The sequence below is a fragment of the Astatotilapia calliptera genome, chromosome 1, assembly GCF_900246225.1.
Source record: "Astatotilapia calliptera chromosome 1, fAstCal1.2, whole genome shotgun sequence".
NCBI classification, from domain to species: domain Eukaryota; kingdom Metazoa; phylum Chordata; class Actinopteri; order Cichliformes; family Cichlidae; genus Astatotilapia; species Astatotilapia calliptera.
Window position 1 is genome coordinate 8,838,792 of NC_039302.1, and position 20,886 is coordinate 8,859,677.

The 20,886-nt window shown below is 42.3% G+C and overlaps 1 protein-coding gene across 11 annotated transcripts in view; it reads right to left on the reverse strand.

Moving 5' to 3' along the window:
- Positions 1-3,404: 3,404 nt before the first annotated feature.
- neo1a (neogenin 1a) overlaps positions 3,405-20,886 on the reverse strand; it is a 154,116-nt gene continuing 136,634 nt past the window's right edge. For 2 of the 11 annotated variants that reach the window (XM_026162423.1, XM_026162433.1), the window contains exons 15-29: positions 20,669-20,863; positions 18,924-19,019; positions 14,999-15,174; positions 11,664-11,802; positions 10,411-10,518; positions 9,891-10,085; positions 8,905-8,937; positions 8,605-8,670; positions 8,150-8,276; positions 7,747-7,991; positions 7,116-7,208; positions 6,614-6,781; positions 4,655-4,942; positions 4,349-4,485; positions 3,405-3,627 (exon numbers count right to left, since the gene is read on the reverse strand). In XM_026162423.1, the coding sequence (XP_026018208.1) occupies positions 3,475-3,627; positions 4,349-4,485; positions 4,655-4,942; positions 6,614-6,781; positions 7,116-7,208; positions 7,747-7,991; positions 8,150-8,276; positions 8,605-8,670; positions 8,905-8,937; positions 9,891-10,085; positions 10,411-10,518; positions 11,664-11,802; positions 14,999-15,174; positions 18,924-19,019; positions 20,669-20,863 (2,219 nt within the window). In that variant the 3' untranslated portion in view covers positions 3,405-3,474. Of the gene's footprint in view, positions 3,628-3,758; positions 3,788-4,348; positions 4,486-4,654; positions 4,943-6,613; positions 6,782-7,115; positions 7,209-7,746; positions 7,992-8,149; positions 8,277-8,604; positions 8,671-8,904; positions 8,938-9,890; positions 10,086-10,410; positions 10,519-11,663; positions 11,803-14,998; positions 15,223-18,923; positions 19,020-20,668; positions 20,864-20,886 lie in introns of those variants that run through there. The other 9 variants (XM_026162398.1, XM_026162428.1, XM_026162457.1 and 6 more) reach the window with 7 other exon arrangements.

Sequence of the window (20,886 nt, forward strand, 5' to 3'; positions counted from 1 at the left end):
GTTACTGTACAGACAGCTCATTGCACAGACTTTTCTGTAATTATAAAACAAAGCTTTTGTTAATTTACAGGAAATAACCTGTTTTTTTCTTTTACCTTATGAATACTCATGAGTGAGGTCTTCATTCGCAGCAATGCTATAAAAAACTATTAAAATATAGTTAAAAGTCTAAAACCTCGGCGTCCTTCACTTGTTCCAAAGCTATACAGTGGGCTGAACCCGAGCCTTTGTTGGGCCGATTTTGGCCCCCACCCTCATGTTTGACATCTTGATCTAGACTATATAATATTTATCTGGTCTGAGATGAACATAGACAAACTCAAAAATGTCGGCTTTTCGCACCCTATGGGCATATCCTGTAGACAAGATATCACAGTTTACAACTCTTTGAGTAAAGTATTTTTAGCCTATATATTTTCTTTTTAGTGGGTCATTTTTCTACATGTCTTTGCCAGATCGTAATATTTCCCAATACCTAGTTTATGCACACTCTTACAAATGCGTTTTATACTGGCTTTGCACGCTTGGACTGTCCTCTCAGTGGAGATCAAAACAAGTAGTTTTATTTTGCTTTTTTTGTTTTGCTGCGAATGCTGCAGAAAACAGCAAAAAGCATGACTAATAGACATGTTTTTTTAAGTAAAATCCACAGCTTTAAAAATGCAAAAATAGAGAAATTTCATCATAACTGCACTGACTGTGGAAAAAATGACTTTCCGTCAGCTGACCTCACATACAGGATGTTGTCACGTCTATAGATGGAAGAATTTTTGTCACGTGTACATAGATTCAGGTTCACACTGTGAATAAAACCCAAATGTTTTTCCCTATCATGTGAGGTGAATCCATCTCATAATAAACACATGATAGAGTACAAACTGACATAGGCAGTCCTTTTCTATGGATTGTTAAATTTATGAGGTGAAATGACAGCTGCCCTGCTTTTTTAATGAAGGATTTCAATGTTGTAAATCAAGCCTGAATAGCAATCTTTGACCTGTCGTTTACCGAAAGATATGTAAAGCCCAAGGTTAGAGACTCTTCGGTGTTCGCTCATCTCTGGAGTATGTATGTATACCAATGATGCCTGTCGGGCGTCATGTCTGATGAAAAGAAGACGAGCAGACACGGTTACTTTGTTAGTATTCATAATTGTTTGTATACACAATGTATAGGAGCACCAATAAAAAAAACATCTTTTTTTTCCTCTTTTTTTTGTCCAAACATTTTTTCCGACATTTTTTAAAAAGCCACAGATTTTTTTTCTCCATTTCTACAGAAAGCAAAGAAAGCTCTGTACATGAACAAGCAACAACAGAATTCCTCATCGTGAGCTGCAGAGTATAAACCGCCTGGCCGCTCAATCCATATCATCTCTGAAGCAAAAAACAAAAATAATAATAATAATAAACATTAAAAAAAAAAAGAAAAAAAAAAAGACCAGCTGCCTGCTGCTTACCTAGGACACTACGTTACACAAACAGCTTTCGATATTTAAAACACAAGATATGTAAGAAATGTACTTTCCAAAAATTGTGAAAAAGTGCAATACAGGTTCAACTGTTTACAACTCAATAGATTATTTCCCAAATGGAGTCCGCTCCTCTTTCTCCCACTTTTGTCCGTCAACCCCCACCCTGGTCCCTCCCGACGTGCCGCCCCACAAAAACTTGTTCCTTGTTTGTATCCATAGTTAAAATCTCTTACAGTTATATTGACATTCATGACGATGTACATGTATGAGAAACATGGTATTCACAAAAGTAGAGCAAATTACTATGATCGCAAATGACAAGTTTCTTTGGGTAAGAGAGTAATGAAAAACTAGTTTCTTTTTTTTTTCTCCTTTTTTTTAAATATTGGATTTGTGTATAGAACAAGCTTCGTTTTTTTCTTCATACAAAACCATGTAAAAAAAACAAAACAAATTGGGAGTCCCCTTCAAAAAGGCCAACATCTTTGCATCTGATAACATCTGTAGAAGAACCACGGTGATGGAAAAACAGCAAACACACTCCTGCGCTGCCGGGGATCGGGGATGCACGCACACACACGTGGCTCAGCAGTACAGATGCTTGAAACCAAATATTGTTTTTTTGGAAAAACAACACACATTCGACTTAACTTCTGGTATAAAACACAACTCGACTGTTGCTGTAGATGTTTTTTTTGTAATTTAGGTGGGGTGGGGGACCAGCGCCCTGAGTCCTCGGTACCCCTGACCTGCGAGGAGATCCTGTCAAGTCCCACTGAACGATGAAGAAGCAGCTGCCGATGGTGACAGCTGAGTGACACCATCCACGCAGAGCAGAGTCATCTCCATGGCGCCGACATACCTGCGCGTTGGTAAGGTTTTTTTTTGTTTGTTTTTGTTTTGTTTTTTTTTTTAAACGGAGCTCCCGTGACAAACCAAAAACTGGAAAACACTTTCATGTACAAAGGGTGGCAACGCGACCTCAGAGAAGAATGTACTGTAGAAACGCACCAGGTCTCTCTCTCCTCTGCTGATATGAAAAACTGAGCTTCAGGACTCATTCATTATCCCACTTCCATCCCAAATAATAATAATAATAATAATAATAATAATAATAAAAATAATGAAATGATGGGAAACATTAAAAACATCAACAAACAAACAAAAAAACATATGTACATGTTTATAAGGATATTTATGTAAAAAATAATACAATAACATAAAAAAAACCAATGAAAAGTCATATGACACGTGGGTAAAAGACAAAAGACAAGTTGATGAATAATGTAGGCTTGGTAAAGAGGAGGAGGAGGCTGAAATCCAACGTTCACTTCACTGAAACTGTCCAATAGATATACAAAATGCACAAAGAAAACACTAATCAAACAAACACTGTGTGTAGACTGTGCCGCATGAGCACCATACATCAAAAACCAGCATATTTTTTGGACTTGACACTGAATCAACCGTCTCAAGCGAGAGTGTTCGGCACCGAAAAACAAACAAACAAACAAAAAAAAATGACTACCATTTTTGCTGAGGAAAAAAAAAAAATTCACAATCTTCCGGTTGAAAGCGACCAATGTTTGTTTGTTTTTATTTTTCCTTTTTAAAAGTTCATAGTCTCTGAGAATGGTTCTTCATATAAAGATGAAGTTGTCTCACTTTTTCTTCCCTCACATGGCAATCTCCTTCCTGAGACTGAGCAAGGTAAGCCGGGGAAAAAAGGAAAAAGTAATTCCTACGTTTCAGTCTGGAAGTTTTGTTTTTCTCTGCAGGGGGAGACGCGAGAGTTTTTTTTTCTTTTTCGTGGGGATGAGAAGCCATTTTGTGTCCAGCAGCCTCTGGCTCCGAAGGTTTTGTTGATTTGTTTTGTATTGTTTGGTTGTGTTTTTTTCTTTAGGGTGTGTGACTTTCTGTATGTGTGTGTGGGGGGTGACAGAGAGTGTGTGGTTGTGTGTGTGTCTGTCTGTGTGTGGTGTTTTGGTGCAAGTGCATGCTCATGGCGCTGTGGTGATGGCGTTCAGGTCCTTCATCAGGCCCTCGAGGTGGGCCATCTCCTCGGTCAGCTCGTCGGGCTCGTAGCTCTGGGGGAGAGGAACAGGGTTACTGCGGGGGGCGGGGGAGGGGCAGGGGGGGAGGGAGGCAAGCACCTGGAAGGAGGGAAGGAAGAGAGCAGAGGAAAGGAAAGGAGAGGAGAGGATCAGTCAGGGATCTTTCACAGAGGACAGGGAGGAGTTTGGCAAAGGGGGCGCATGGGTGAGGTGAGCTGGGGGGGGGGGGGGGGGGGGGGGGCTGGGTGGATCAATGAAACTGAAGGGTCGGAAAAGGACAAAAACAGAAAGAGGCAGCAGACAAAAGCATGACGTCGAGGAAAAAAACCAAGAGAAGCCAACACCAACATACGGTCAACAGCCAATCAAGGCAGAGAGAAGGTTCAATGGCAAAAAATTAAAAATCATTCCAGTTATGGGTTTGTTTGTTTGTTTGTTTTTTTTGTTAAGATCGGTAGTTAACGGTTAAATGAAATGACCAAAGGAGAGCCGACAACGCCACAAAAAAAAGAGAAAGTAAAAACATGGTGAGATTGAATTTGGAAAGAATACAAAAAAAGAAAAACAGAGAGAGAGAGAACAAACAGAAAATGTGGTTAAAACCAATGTTCAGCTGAAAGTAACTGTATCATCCAGTGCCCAAAGTAAACCTGACATGGATTTAGAAGGAATGTGATTGGTATCATTTAAAAAAACAACCCAAAAGAAGCAGCAAAAATAATATCAAATATTCACCACCATCATCAGGCCTACCAAAAAAAAAAAAAAAAAAAATCAGACTGCCTTACTACAAGCAGCCAGTGTGGGGCGCTGTACTCACGCTGTCTACATCTTCTAGCATCTTGCTGGTCTCTGGTACATCGGGGGCGTTGGGCACGGTGACCACCATCGGTGTTCGTGTCCTTCCTAGTGTTCCGATGGAGGCTGTTTTCACAACATGCGGGTGAGTGGGAGGCCCTGAGTGAAGAAAGGTCACACGAAAATACTACACTCAGTGAACGCAACACACACCAGTGCTTTAAAAAAAAATTTTTTTTCAGCTCGCAAAGACTTTTTAAGAGCTAGTTAGAAAAATTCTGATTCAACTCTGTTTAGCTTGGTGGGTGTCAGTGATATGAGGGCTCACCGGTCTGAGCGAGCAGGGGAGTGCTGGGCAGGGCGGGAGACTCATAGGATGGGTGGCTGGAGGCTGGGATTGCAGGTACAGCGAAGCTCTTGAGAGGGTGGGCGTGGGCATGCGGGTGAGCTGAGCGGAGTGGGGGCAGGTTGCTGGAGTAGCTAGGCTCCTCCTCTGTGGTGGTGGAGCCGTGGTAGCTGCCCTCTGGGTCAGCCAGGATCTCTGAGGGGCAGGAGGCTTGGGAGGAGGCGGTGGCAGGAGGGGCGGGCTCAGAGCTGGGAGTATTCCTCACAGACTCTGGAGAGGAGGCAGCAGGTGGGGACAGTCAGAATACGGGTTTGCAGGATTAAAACATTTTTCGGCATGCCAGTGCCTGCCAACCGGCTTGTAGAAAGTTACCAAGAAAATGTCATAATTAATAATTAAAGCTGGAATTTTAGGCTTTCATTTTTGGGTTTGCTGTCGCCAATCTAAATATCTGTCATGGAACTTTCTATTTGTGAGTCTGTACACGAGAAGCTGAGAAACCTGTCTTATTTAGAATCCTGTAAATATACATATGAACTCAGGTTTCAGTTCATCCTATCCCAGTGGTCTTTTCTTTGCGTTTACATCTCACAGTATCCCAGTTCTATAGCAATATCCAGGTTCCTCAAAACATGAATAAGAGCATGCAAACATCTTAAGGAAAATAATTTCAAAAGCTCAGTAGCAATAAAAAGCAAACATCTTAACATTTCTGAAGCTGCAACTTGTGGTCTACCTTTATAAATGACTTCAGGTCAGTTGAACACCAGTTCAGCCTTCTATTTTTCTTTCACTATAACTAGTTATTTGTGCATTATACTGCCAAAAGTATTCACTCACACATCCAGATCAGTTCAGGTGTTCCAATCACTTCTGTGGTCACAGGTGTATAAAATCAAGCACCTATACATGAAGACTTCTTCTACACACATTTGTGAAAGAGTGGGCAGCTCTCAGGAGCTCAGTCGTAGGTACTGTGATAGGGTGCCACCTGTGCAAGTCCAATCGTGAAATTTCATCGCTGCGAAATATTCTACAGTCAACTGTGCTACTATAAAAATATGGAAATGATTAGACATGGTACAGACCTCCAAACTTCATGTGACTTTCAGATTAGCTCGAAAACAGTGTGTAGAGAGCTTCGTGGAATGGGTTTCCATGGCCAGGAGAACGGTACTTGTCTAACTGCATTGTGCCAAGTGTAAAGTTTGGTGGAGTGGGGATTATGGTGTGCGGTTGTATTTTTTAGGAGTTGGGCTCAGCCCCTCAGTTCCAGTGAAAGGAACTCTTAATACTTCGACATACAAAGCTATTTTGTACCATTTCATACTCCTGACTTTTTTGGAACAGTTTGGGGACGGCCCCTTCCTGTTCCTGTTCCCTTCCTGCAACATGACTGCGCACCAGCGCATAAAGCCCAAAAAGACATGGATGAGAACTTGACTGCCCTGCACAGAGTCCTGACCTCAACCCCACAGAACACCTTTAGGATGAATTAGAGCGGAGACTGCAAGTCAGGTCTTCTCATATAACAGTGTCCGACCTCACAAATGATCTTCTGGAAGAAGAAACACTCCTAAACCTTTTCGAAAGCCTTCCCAGAAGAGTTGAAGCTGCAATAGGGTGGAGCAACAATATATTAAATCCTATGCATTAAGAAGCTCATATCCATGTGAAGGCAGACGTGTGAATACTTTTGGCAATATAGTGTATCCGACTGCATTCCCTTGTTTATCTTGGTAAAGAGCACAGCCAGTATGTTAGGAAGGAAAGCAACAGTGGTTAGTAACACTATGGAGAACTCAAATATGAACATAAGGTGGTAGCGGCATGGGAATGAATAAGCAAATGACAAATCTGTGAGTGGTTATGACATAAGGTAAGAGTGCCCTTGTCCTCTTTGTTATTCCTCGTGCTGTCCAGCAGGGGGCAGTGTCTCACCTGTGGAGTCCACCCTGTCTAGATGAGAGATGGGGGTGCAGGTGTGCGGGCGTGGGTACCCGCTGCCCTGGTGGTAGAGGTAGCTGCGTGTCGCCGACGACAGGCTGCCCATGTGATAATAGTGGTGATGGTTATCGAGGGAATGGATGGGGTGAGCGCTAATCACGGCTGTGAATGGAAATGGACATGAATACACGGACACACAAACACAACAAGATGTTTAACCAACTGGTGATGAGGATGATGACGATGAGATGTACACATGCAGTTTTCTGTGACACACACACACTTCAATATTCTCTGTCAGCTTAGTCACTAAACCAAAAAATCCCCAGAAACATTAACATGTCACGAGAAGCATGAAATGTTTTCTAATTAGACAACCACAAGGAACATTTGGAAGTTGTTAACTTAAGACTTTGTGTGCTCTAGTTTCATATTGTTTTGTGAGGAGTTTCCAAATCGACTGCACAAACACACACACACACACGCACACACTTACGCTGAGGCGGCTGCGCATCAAAAGGCATCATCATTTTAGGCCTCATCCCTCGTCGGCCTGCTAGTGTAGACATGCTGTCCTCTGATTCGTGGCCTAAAAGGTACGGTGGACACCAGCCAATCAGAAAGAGCTGCTACCCTATTGATTGTCGTTTTTTCCCCCCCTTTTATTAACGATCCGTCTGATCTCAGGATCCTTAATCAATGCACTAATTGGGTTTTGATTGTATCTTTAAATGTCACAGTTACATTGAGTAGCTTTACTGTACTTGCAGAAACCTGCATCATGACGAGTAATGGGCAGCATGTATGAAAAGCATGAAATGTTTTGCATGATAATCACGGGAAAACAACAGAAATTGAACAGGTGTTGACTCATGACACAAAAACCTCTTCAGGACTCCTCCAGCAACCTCCTGAAAGCAAACCTGAGGATATTACCTCATTCCTACCTGAAAATCATCGTTTTTTTAAGTCACACTCTTAAAATGTAGTTTTCTGTCTGCAGCCAAACTAGAGAGGTCTACTCAATGTTATTATGCATGTAAGCTCAGGCAGCAAGGGTGGCATTTCGCTTTCATCCCTTTTCCCAAAACATCACATTTTAAGTCTCCGCCTTGAGCAAGACTGACCACGGTAGGAGTTGCGCCTCTGCTGCAGGTGGGGGTTGCTCTCCAATCCGCTGTCAGCAGGGGTGATGTCCTGTGAGGTGCGGGGAATGGGGGTTTCAGTCATGACTGGGTTGGGGTCTGGCGACTTGTCCATGGGTTTAAGCTCCAGCCTCTCGTGGTGAATCCAAAGATCGGGTGGCTTCAGGTCTTTGGAGTTCCCCTTGTATTTGTGAGAGCCGTTGGAAGATTTTGAGGCAGCCCGCTTTCTATCAGAGAGAACACAGAGCTGTTAGCGACAGCAGCAAAACAGTCAAAGATACTGGAGGGAGCTGATCTGTAGGTTAATAAAACAGAGTGAGAAGATCTATATTACAAAGAGACAGAAAGAGAGCATGCAATGTAAAAGCGGGACAGTGCGTCTTACTTTTTCTGGTGGGATGTGGTGCGCCGCGTGCACAGGAAAGCCCCCACTACCACCACTATGATGGTGAAGGCTCCCACTGAGATGATTATGACAATGACCAGGATATGATTTTCCCCATCTTTAATTCCTCGGCAAGAGAAAATCAAAGTTAGAGTGCAAACTTTTACGCATTAATGTCTGTATGAACTTCAACAGAAAAAAAAATTCAATGCAAGATCAGAATAAATAGTTTTAAATTTGTACTGAAACAAATATGAGGCTATAGTTACTTATAAGTCACGTCTAAGTGATAAATTATTAGTCTATGATCATTTCTAAGAGTTGGTTGAGTTACATTGTTCAGTCGTGGGGACACTTTTGGGAAACTTTGTCCAGTTTACAGCACGACTGTAGTGTCTGACAACATGACAACTGAGCATGAGCACTAAATAAGGCAGGAGGAATTATAATCTTACTTGGTGGAACAGGGTCCCGTGGAGGTTGGTTTCCTGAAGGTCCCATCTTTGGTGTGAGATTTGAGGCTGAATCAAGATAGGTGAAAAACAAAAAGTCATTCTAATGGTCTTTTCTATCACCACATAGAGCCTGTCAAATGTTTATTATCTTAAAAACTACACAAGCACAGTCACACGGACTAAGTTTTTCTTTCCTTCTTTCTTTTTTTAAAAAAAATTGGCGTAGAAGATGGTCCTTGGAAAAAGAGAAACATTAGGGGGTGCGGTCCAGCAGTGATAAAGTGTGGAGAGCGAGTTTACCTTGGTCATTAGCCATTTTGTCAGAGGACTCAGCTTAACAGGCCAAGGGAGAGCAGAGAGGGAGAGACAATAAAAAGCAAAAAAGTGGTTAGCTGAAAACAGCAGCGAGGGAGACAGAAATAAAGTGAGAGATGGGGATTGTGAGGAGGAGGAAGAGAGGGGCAAAACTATAGGAAGGAAAACCAGTAGGAAAACCAGACAGCAGCCAAACAGAGTATGCTAGAAACAACCAGACTGACATTAGAGGAAAGTATATTGAAAAACATATACAGAAGTTAAAACACACACTGATATATATAATACCTTCCTACAGTCAACACACACTGACTTTATGCCCTAAATATTAGCATTCTCTAAAAAGAGTGGATGCTTATGAAATATATTCAGCTAAAACCTAAATCAGCCGTAAGAAGCAGAAACAAACTGAACCTACAATATTCTTTACAACATTTGCTTAGCAGACTCATCAGTTAGCAGCCCAAGCCAAATTAATCAAGAAGGTTTGAAAAGCATCCTTGTTATAGCTCACGAGTTTCACGCAGCAATAGAAAAAGTGCTCAAAGGTGTTTGGAATAAAATGTATTTAAGCTTATATGATGTGTTGAATGTTCTATGGAAAAAATCCATCTGTAATTTAAATCACATCACATAAATACGCCGGTGCAATCCGAGGACGGTCACTGTGTCTGAGAAAACAAAAATCTTGAAGGCCCATTTGTTGATTTTTAGACAGCTGAGGGCAGAGTAACACCACGACTAACCCAAAGCCCTGACATAACGGCAGCTATGGAAGCTGTGTACTGTGTATATGTTAGCCAAGAGCTGCCTATTTACACATGCATAAAGCTACGTGATGACTAAACATCTCACAGTCCTCATTTCTTTTTGTTAGAGAGCTTAAACGTCTATTTAACCGATGGACCTTTGACTTTGTTTAACAGTCTGTAAATGCTGCCATGTGAAAAACGTGCGTCACATAAACTTACTTTTTGGAGTGCGGAACTGCACGGGCTCAGACATGGGGCCCATGCCTTTTGAGTTTCGGGCCTGAATCTTGAAGTAGTAGGTGGTGTCCAGCGTTAGCTCCTGGATCTGGTGAGTCAGACGATTGCCCACCACTGGTTCGATAACCCAGTCGTGGACCACGGCGTTTACATCTGTACTGTAGTAGATGATATAGCCTACAAAAGAAGACGCCAAGAACAACGAGCAATTGTTTAAAATGTAGTTTTAAAGTAAGATCACAGATATTGTTTTTATTCTTAAGAGCCCCAACAGGAGAGCATGAGTGATGCATTTACATACTTTTCTGAAAGATATCTACTTTTACAGAAAAAATATCAGTCTGCAGCTGGGTGATCAGACAGCTCCCAGACATATTCACAATCTGCACATCAATTCTTCACCTAAATGTGAGTCCATTGCAGTGCAGAGATGCTACAAAATGGTCAAAATAATAAGTAGTGAGAAATCTGTGTGAAGGACAAGAGAGGCTTTGGGGCTCACCAGTGATTTTTCCATTGGCCTCAGAGGGAGGCTGCCAGTTGACAATTATGGTGCGTGGTTTGTTCTCTTTGCTCACCACAGTCACATCCTTCGGGGCGGAGCTCGGAGCTGTGACAGGGATGGAGACGAGACATTGTTCGAGCTGATGAGAAGGTTAAATAACACACATGCACATGTTCCTACTACTAACTTTCATTTCAGGATATAAATAAAATGTGGAAAGTTTTATGCTGATAGTATTCCCCCTGGACTAAAAAGCTACAGTTTTTATATACTATACTTGTGTGTGTGTGTGGGTGTGTTGATGATGCACACGCACACAATAGCATCCATTTCCTCAGCTGTGAGACAAACCCCGGGTGGGCTGAAATAAAAACGCTGTTCACCTTTCCTTTAGAAAACTCAAAAATATTTATGCAAGAGATTAAAAGAAATTGTTTTTCTTTTAGTAATCTCAAAGCAGGTTATTATTTTTTTAAATATTATCTTTTTTTTGGCATTTTGCCTTTATTTGATAGCGATAGTGGAGACAGACAGGAAAGCAGAGAGAGGGGGTAGGAGACGCTGCAAAGGGCCCCAGGTTGGATTCGAACCTGGGCCACTGGCTTCTGGCCATATGGTTGCCTGCTCACCCACAGAGCTAAAGTCGTACAGGTACTGAGAGTTTGCTTGTTGGTTGATTACCTGTTAGTTATGCAGCCAGCTTTTTTTTAAAAAACAAACAAACCCACACACACAAAGGGAGTTTATGGCTTTTCAAACAGGCTACCCCTCCTGAATGAAAGACCAGCCAAAAGTAGTCTAAGGGAGACTGACTGTATCCATGAATTTTTTTACTGCTCTTCAGGCTGAGACACCTGGTCCAGAGTTTAATATAAACTGTATTTCTATTAATATTATTACATTTTGGAAGAATGGTTAGTCCCTACCTACTCTCCTTAAATTATCACCTGCAATTAATCCCCAACTTTGCTGCAGTTTTCCTTAATTTCTATTTTAGTTACTTTTCACTGTTTGGGTTAATGGCAGTCTTTGGTTTTTACTGGACTACACTGTGGAGTCACAGCTTGCTTGATAATCTTCAAGCATTGCCCCTCCTCCTTCCTTGGTCGGCAAGAAGTACAATGTCACTCCTGAGCCAGCCAGGGGGGCTCGTTACACCGTAGGTGTCGTGTTCGTGTCTTTGTACTCATGTATGTGCTGTGTGTGTTTATGCGCGGTTGTTTGTGTCTGCGTGTCTGCAGTGCTCCTACTGGTCTCAAAGGTGGTGCCCTGGGCTGTCATGCTCCATGTGCTGACACGGCGGCCTTTGGTCACCATGACGGAGAATTCGTACAGCGTGTTGGGCTTCAGATCTGGCACCGTGTAGCTCAGGTTGGTGGTGTTGACCATCTGGGGAAAAACGAGCAAAAGCGGCAAACAAGAAATCAGTTTGTGAGACGGCAGAGCCGCCGAACAACCCTGGAAACTGTTTTCCGGCAGAGAAAAGAATAGAGCTGTGTGATTTTTACTAACTGAATAACACCTGCAGATGTCTTGCTTTTCCAGACTAACAATCCAAACACTAAACACGTCAAGTTTCAATCTCAGAGAGAACAAAAACATTCACGACTGAGAAGCTGAAGCAAGGCGGCGTTTCAGAATCATTTAAATGCTCCTTCAAGTATAAAACCAGCTCCACAGATCAGTAAGACCTGTTTTAGTTCTAAAATAAATTACCAGTGTGAAGCATTCACATTCACGAGGCATTATGTGCACTATCCAGTGTTTGGAACCACATCCTTTCCATCTTTTGATGGTTTCAATCATGTTTATACGAAATACTCAGTTTTCACTTTATTAGGTACGCCTTGCTAAAATGAGTAAGGTCTGATGAAACAGTCCCGCAATAATTTCCGTGTTTATAATGCTTGGGTTTTTGTTGCAGCTGTTCCGAAGAGGTATTAATTCAACCTCACAGTTACAGCCAAAACAGGGCCTATTTACATCATTGAGAGTAAATATGGCAGGTAAACAACAAAAGCAAAAAAAAAAAAAAACCTGTCAATTTAAAAATAAATTACATTTTTAACCACCAACTAATATCCTGAACATTAAAACCTTCATGAAGTGGGGTTTTATTGCAAGACTTTTGCAATGGACTGAGTGCACAGTGCCACAAAGAAAGTGCATCATTTACAAAACATCTGTATACGTTATTAAGCGCTAGTGAACTATTTAGAATCTGAAGTTACGCAACATTTATCTCGAGCTCCACTGGGATGAACCAGCATGAGAAAAAAAGTAGTCGTAGCAGCACAGAGTCAGGTTCTCCAGTGTCCTGTCTATAATGTTGCGTGCTATGGCAGAAGTGCAGCTCTCCATTGGGGGCTGTCAAACAGAGGGCAGTAGGATAGGAAATGAAAACACCCTGTTCTTTAGAACCATGCAGCCTGTTAGAGAGCAGTCATCCCTTCAATAATGTACAAGCGTGTCTGTGGACTTGCACTAAGGGAGGCATTAAGGTGAAGGCTTTACTGCTGGTATACCTCTTGAGTACAGCTATGTTTACATACACGATGTACTGTAAAGTTTCAGAGCCTCTATAATAGACATCATAATATATTAGATTGGTGATGAGCCTCAGTGACACAAAACGTTTTAAGCATCCATTCATGGCAGCAAGCTGAGCAGTACTCCATATATCTGTACTGTTGTGGATTTACATTGTGTTAATGAATCTGCTGTGTAACAAGGCATCGCTCAAATTCTCCCTCCATTTCACTTTGAGTGACAACAAACCTTTGCAGTTCAATGGAAGCCTCAAACAAAAAACACTGGGTGCCAGCATCCGGTGCAAGACCTGGATACTGAGTCTCCGTACGTTTGTGCATACACCTTTCAAGGTGGCGGTATGGAGAATGCACCGTCAGATCTACGCTCTCTTTTTCTAGTTCTCAGTTCGCCTCGTCCTTGTTGAATAATTTATCGGGAAACGCCGGCCTTTATCTGAGCTCTGCTCGGTCACAGGTTTGCACACATGCATGATACAAGGACCACACACACACACACACACACACACACACACACACATCCGCTGTGCTCTATTATTTGGAGATAAGTAATCATCATAATTGAGCTGCAGCTCAGGAATTGGAATCGGAATCTCAAACAGCCTGTTCAAGGCTCGGCTCACAGTCACTACAAATATTTTAACTCTTCAGAGAGAGTGCCTCTTGATTTGCATCTGTTGGACACTAATCCCAGTAAATAAATGTACGATTCTCATGTGGTGTTCTTCACTGATGAAGAACTATTGTTAGGATTTTGTAACAAACCAAAACAAAAATTTTTTTTAACACAGGAAAATCTGCTTGTTTAAATTCCTCAAATGAAGTTTAGTTTAGCTGAGCTGTTCAAGTACAATCACTCACTATCTTTGTATACATCTCTTGACATTGTTACTCCCTCATTTTCATTTCTCATGTTCATGACTATTTGTTTGGCCACTTACGTTTGCAATCCTGCCAGTCCTTGAACTGCTTCAACTCAAAGGGTGCTGTTCAAGCGATTAATTGATTAATCCAATTCTGTGCCAATGTCTGTTAGTTTCGGGATCTGCCTTAACCACCTGCTTGATTTAAATTTTACAGGAAATGCAGCATCATATGATCCAGTGTTTGCTTTCACCCTCGCCCTTTGCTGATCGCTCTTCTGAGTCATTCTAAGTTAAGCTATTGCTAACTCAAACTAATATCTCAATGAATCAGCTTTTTTAAAACTGAAAGGAGCGATGGAGCTGCACACGTCTGACTTCCTATGGACGTAACTGACCAACTTTTTGTATTTTCATCCAGCGCAGAAAGGAATCAAACTGTAGCTGCTTGTGGAAAGATGGGGGGAAAACCAGTTGCTGACAGGCTTCTTTATGAAAGGAACATGAGTGTGTGAGGCTGCACTGTAAACAAACGCACCAGCTGCTCTTCTGCTTGACAAAGTAGCTGCTAAAGGACTGTTTACTCCAGCCATTGATAACACAAAGACTTCTACTCAGAATCCAGCTGTTTTAAAAAAAAAGCTAACTTCATGTAAGAGTAACGAGCCTAACGAACAGGACGACCAATCATGTAAGAGCAAGTTCTGAGTTCTGATGATCATAAAAGTGCAGAGCAGAGGATCAGTTCCTCTTTATAGCCCTTCAAAGGTTGAATGAAAACAGATCATCACACTTGTACAAATACCATGCTGCCCCCGAGCTTGGGAGCTGCTGTGGGAATACTTAATTATATATGCCCTCATATGACATCACTTTTTATTTTCAGCGCATCAATACGAATATGAAGGGATGCACAGAAATAAACTGAAATCGTACTATATTGCTGCATCACTAATGTTTGGACACAGCGATCTGATTTGACTTGTTCTCCGTGCTAAATGTGTTGCTTATTTGAAAGCGTTGAACTGAACCAGAAACAGTTGAATGAGCTCCAAAGATTAAAAAAACCCAAAAACAATAAAAGTCTAACTAAACCTGCTTTGGTTAAAGAACTGATGTCGAATTGTAAATCTGATAAACTGAATGCAATCATGCGAAAGAAGAATCTCTTACCTTCACTTTAGTGTTGGCAGGGATGTTGGTCTTCCATCGCACTGTGTAGTAGCGGTTATCTGTAACCTTTTGGCTCTTGGGCAGCGAGTTGTCGGCCCAGGTCACCTTGATGGTGTCGTGGCTCAGCACCGACGCCTGAACGCCCACCGGCGGCATCATGGGGAGAGGGTCTGGTACTGGGGTGTATGGAGCATGTAAGAGGTCGTACAGGTCAACATCGGGGTCTACAGGGTCAGGACATCAGGCCATAAAACCCAACATGCATGCGCACAAAAAATTAAAATGAGCAAATTAAAACGGAATGTGAAGCGTGGTGGATCAGACAGTGGAGCCAAAACAGGACGTGGGGAGGGACGCAGAGGAAGAAATAAGGTTAATGCGTTAAAAATGCAGGACGATGGTGAGGGAGGAGGGGGAGGTGGATGGTTAAGTGCAACAGGGATGGGATTGGGAAGGGTGAAAAGAAGGAGAGAGAAGATTCTATTAGAAAAACAGACACTGACCTCTACAATAAGACCAATCTACAGAAGCTACAGTACAGTATGTGCTGCTCTATCAACTGTAGCACTACGGAAAGAGAGGAAGAGATACTCTATTCATTAAGAAAAGATTACAGTAAATGGAAAACCGGAGTGAAAGAAGACACCCGTAATCCCGCTGCCAAAAGTTACATATTAATGTCAACCCAGTCATTTCAAAGAAAGAGTCAAAACGCATTTACAGATGTTTACATCATGGAGCTTTTACAACATTTTAAAGCAAAGTGGATGAACAGACGGGACACTGAGTGCCCAGGAATATCTTCCCAGAGAGCTGCCGAGAAGGCGCATTATGTTCTTGAAAACTGAAGAAGGAAAACTGAGGATTTAAGGAAGAAGCCTGGAGGCACAGAAGAGGGGAGAGACACTAACAAATGGTCCTGCGGTTGAGGGCTTGTGTCATATTGCTGCTTTTGTTGTGCGGCTCAAAGGTGGAAAGCTTGCTGCGAGAGGGCGAGGTTGGTTGCTCCCTACTTCCAGTTGCAGTCCCTCTTAGAATCAATGCTAGACAATGACTTGTATACTCTTTTAAAAATATACAACTGAAAATATATGCGACCAAACATCTTTAAAAGTGTTAGATTCAGACAGTCAGCTTTGTGCTTAGTGCCTTTACTTAATATGGGTAATTTTATACTAGGATATACACTCACCAGCCACTTCAATAGGTACACCTGCTCAACTGCTAATGCAAATATCTAAACAGGCAATCACATGACAGCAACTCAATGCTTTTAGGCATGTAAACAAGATAAAGAGCCCCCACCCCAAAAAAAACCAAAAAAAACAAAACAAAAAAAAAACGTGATGCTCATCCTGAGTATTTCAGAAACTGCTGAGTTTACAGAGATCAGAGGAGAGTGAGCCGATTGCCCAGAGCTGATAGAAAGGCAGCAGTAACAGTACTCCTAGCACTGATTACAACCAGGGTGTGTAGAAGAGCATCTCTGAACAAACAACGTATTGAAGCAGATGGGCTACAGCGGTGAGGACCACACACTTCTCCCACTAAGAACAGGAAACTGAGGCCATGGTTCTCACAGCCTCACCAAATTTGGACAGTAGGACACTGGAAAAAACGTTATGAGGTTTATGAGCCTCGGCGGCTGATGCGACATTCAGACGGATGGGTCAGAATTTGTCATAAAGGTGGGGGAACAGCAGATTGGCTGTGTGATGAAGTCATCTTAACAGCATACAGGACTATGGTCGTTCCGGCACCTTTCCAAATGCGTGTCAACAGAATTAGAGCAGTTTTGAAGGGAAAGAGGGTCTAACCATTACAAGTGTGATGTACCAAATGAGTGTCCGGTGAGTGTATGTGTGGTGCATTTTGGAGAAATGCATAGATAATTCAGTAAAAAAACACAAATACTTGAATACTAACAATATCATAATACTACTGTCTCTCCAGTTTGCACAGTTCTCAGCAGTACTCAACCAGAGGTAATTAAGTAAAAGCTTCCATAGTGTAATATTAATATCTTTTTAAATGTTGAGTGGGGTTCAAACTAAGGGTCCAACAGGCAGCTGCTGGCCATCATGCTGAATGATAAACACTTTAAGATGACCTCGTGGCCGGTGAATTCACTGCTCACAGCTCTGTCCTTGGTTTAGCTGTGACTGGAGAAAAAGCTCTGGTCCGTCACCCGTGATGACACTCCTCCTCAGCCTACTTGTTGGCCCTCTACTCTCTGCCTCGCTCCATTTGATGCCTCTGTACATAGCTGCCCTCATTATACGCCCAAGACTGAGTCACAGAGTTTGTGTGTGCGTGATGAAGCGCCAAGCATTCATGCGGCTGTGGAGAGGCACTGAGGTTTTGGAGTGGCATGCAAGCTACATTTCTTTACCCAGGCTGGAAGAATACAGCGTTCAATATTGTGAAGGAGAAAAGGCTGACTTGCCCTTGTGGAAAAAAACACCTTTTTGAAATAGAGGTGAAATATTTCATTTCCTGCTTTTCAGTTAAGCGTCGTATTATAAAGTATTCAGCCTAGCACTTTCTCAACCAAAGTTCACCAAGTTTTCCTCAGTTTTTTTCAAAAGTAAAAGTACTATGTAGGTCAGCTTGTCTTTTTAATCCCGACTTGAACAAACTGGCAGGAAGGGAACGCGCCCCCGAGGATTCAGCAGCAGACGATGGTGGTGGGCTTTGGTTCTGCTTTGAGAGGAAACGTTTGGATCTGACGAAGGGTTGCCAAAGCCACCACAGGGGGTCTGCGTGTGCACAGCTCTGTATGTGAGTGTGTATGTGAGAGGATGTGAGGAAGCGTCATAGAGAGAAGGGTACAGTATGACAGCGTGCGAGTGTGTGCGCGCACTCCGGCTGCCACCCCCCCTCGACGCATGTTGACGTGATTCATGTCATCCAGCATCCAACCCCTCCTCAATTGGTTGGTGCAATAGTGCTGCAGCAGAGACAAACTGAGAGTGATCAAGGCTGAGCGGAGAGGTGGGAGGCTGGATGGGAAAAAGAGGCGGGTGCAGCCCACATTCTGGGACACCCCAGGGTGCATGGGCTGGCTGTCTTCTGACACTGTCACATAATCTGTGTGAACTCCACAAACATGCAGTCTAACTGGCAGTGCCTCACGCTTTAAGATCATTTGTCAAGCACCCAGGATTGGGACTTAAGTCCTACTTTTAATTGTGTGGCTGGCAGCCTAACAGGACTGTCCATATTCTGCGGCTGTTTTTAGTCTGCAGCACAGAGAAAACTGCGTCTCAGAGTTCGACTGATGCTGGATATTTCAGGTCAGTGCTGATGTCTGCCAAAATCCCATTACGCTAACATTGCATAATGAACATTTGTGATGAGGCTCTTTTGAAGTCGGTTATGAAAGACTTCATACAAACTTGTCGCTGCATAAAATATTCTTCTTTTGCCTGATGAAGGTTTTTTTCCTTCTTTACTTAAAAAAAAAAACCTCAAGTAAAGCTTCTGCCGTTCATCCTGGTTAAAATATCCATAATCACTCTCACATCAGGACTGATAGTCTGGGATAAAAAAATTAAGGGGTTTGCTCACTTGATTAAAAAGAGACTCAAGTATTCTGGGGGCCATGATGAAGAGAGTTAATTAGAGCAGTGAGACTCCCCGATGACCCATTATCTGTCTGGTAATTTGAAGTCGAGACACATTTTTTCTGATAATGACGGCGGATTAGAGAGAGCGAATAACTGTAACTCAGAATTATTTTTTTTTTACAGCCACACGGTGCAAGGAGCACTGCTCACATTACATGTGATCTGAAGAACAACAAGATGAAGAGACTAAATGTGACCACTTCAAATGTTGCGTCTGAGCGCTTCAAGGTGTAAGAAATCCACTATCGCTTCAAATAAGAAAAGCCATTCGACATGTGGATGTGTCTGGTTCCTACCTGACTGTGCTCTGGTGACGGCGCTCTCGTACACGGGAATGCCTTCACCCACGTTATTGAAGGCTTTTAGTGTGATCACGTAGTGGGAGCTGGGGTCTGTGAGAGAAAGAGAAGGATGGGGGGAATAAATTGATGCAGCCACCTCATCAACCAAAACTCTTGAGACGCTCAGCTTGAGATTGCAATATTAGCAGAGCGAGTATTTCAATACAATCAGTCCTATTACAGCCATTATAATAGAGACCTCAATTATGCACATATACAGTACTGTGTAAAAGTCTTGAGCCAACCCTCATCTCTTTACATGTTTCTTCTTCTATCAGATGGATCAGCTGAAAGGCCAGGTGTATGTTTGGTGGGTCTTTGGCGGATTTGATCTCTTAAAACATGATTCAGATGCAGTTCATCTGCTGAAGTCTAAGAAAAGCGTCTGGACTTTTCGCCTCTCATCGAGGTGAAAAGTCTTGAAGACACTTTTCTTTCCAAGCTCCTTAGACTGCGTCTGCCGCTTCTTTTGACCCAACTAGTCCAGTTTTTTTCAAATGTTTTCTGTTTTAGGGACACACTTCACACCAGCTAATATTCAGCTAATAGCCCTTTGGGATTCACATTGTTGGGTCAACAATACCATTTTAAGTATGTCAAACTGTTATCTTTGGCATTTTTCACAGATTCTACTAAAGAAATAGGAACAAATTCTGTGTTTTTGTGACAGGCTGCTAAGTAGCAAAGTGCCTAAAGATACAATGTAAAATTTGTTCTTCACCAAGTCATCTGCTATGTGTAGACACAACGCTGATCCATTCCTTTAGTTAGGTGTCTTTTGTATGCTTGAATGATTCATAAGTCAGTGTTAAGTGGCTAAAGAGACGAAACTCTGAAAATGGTCAGGTTCAAGGGATTGGACTAAAAATGACTGAAAATAAATTGATGTCCAAATAAAAACTGTGAAAGGCCTTCAGAAAGCCTCATTGGAAGAAAAATATGAAGAAATGGTTGAAAAATTCCTCCCTGTGTCTCTTTTTTCTATCCATCTTCTAGGCCCCCTTACTACAGCATTTAGACAGTGATCAGCTGTGGCAGTAGAGTGTGATGATAGAGTGTGATGCGCATTATATACTTAGAAGAACAAAAAAAAAATCAAATGTTTCTTGAACGGTGGTTCTATCAGAGCAGAGCTTCCTGAGGTTTAAAAGGAATTAACTTTAATTTCATCATGTAGGTTTTAGAGTCAAATACAGTTTGTGTGAGCTTCCCAAAGGCAGCATTGATCACATGCGGAGAAATGGCCCTCATGCAAAAGAAGAAGCAGAACATTTTAATGAGGTAAAACTGGTTTGATGACAGCGAGTGCTAAAACCACCAAATATTTTATTCAAATATCATGACCTTTAATTATTGTGTGCCCATTAGGCCAATCTGTATAATTAGCAGCTCAGGCGTGTGGTGGAGAGGATCTTATTAATTCTCTAAACACTCACTGTGGGGTACAGATGAATTAATTCAGTGCTTGTGCGTCTGCCTGTGTGTTTGCTTATAATACACAAACCATTAATTAAACTTAGCGTATAAAGTATCACATCAAATAGATCACATTAACATTTTGTCTGATAATGATTTGACACGTGGATCATTAGTATTTGATCCTTATGTGTAACTATTTTGGGGACAAGAATGTGCACACATCGATACAAAAAGCTGAAAGAAACACATGTGAAGAACAAAAAGGGAGCGACCGTTCTTACCGAGGTTCTCGATAGTGAAGTAGCGCTGCTTGTAGTCCACTTTGATGGTCTGCGCGTGTGGACTGCCGATGCCGTAGCCAATCGCGTAACCGCGCACCATAATGTCCTGGTTCTCCGGCGGCGTCCAGCTCACCACGATGCTGTTGACCAGCGGCCGGACGTGCAGCGAGCTAGGCTGGTCCGGAACACGGGACTCTGATGGGGGAGAAGCAGGAAAA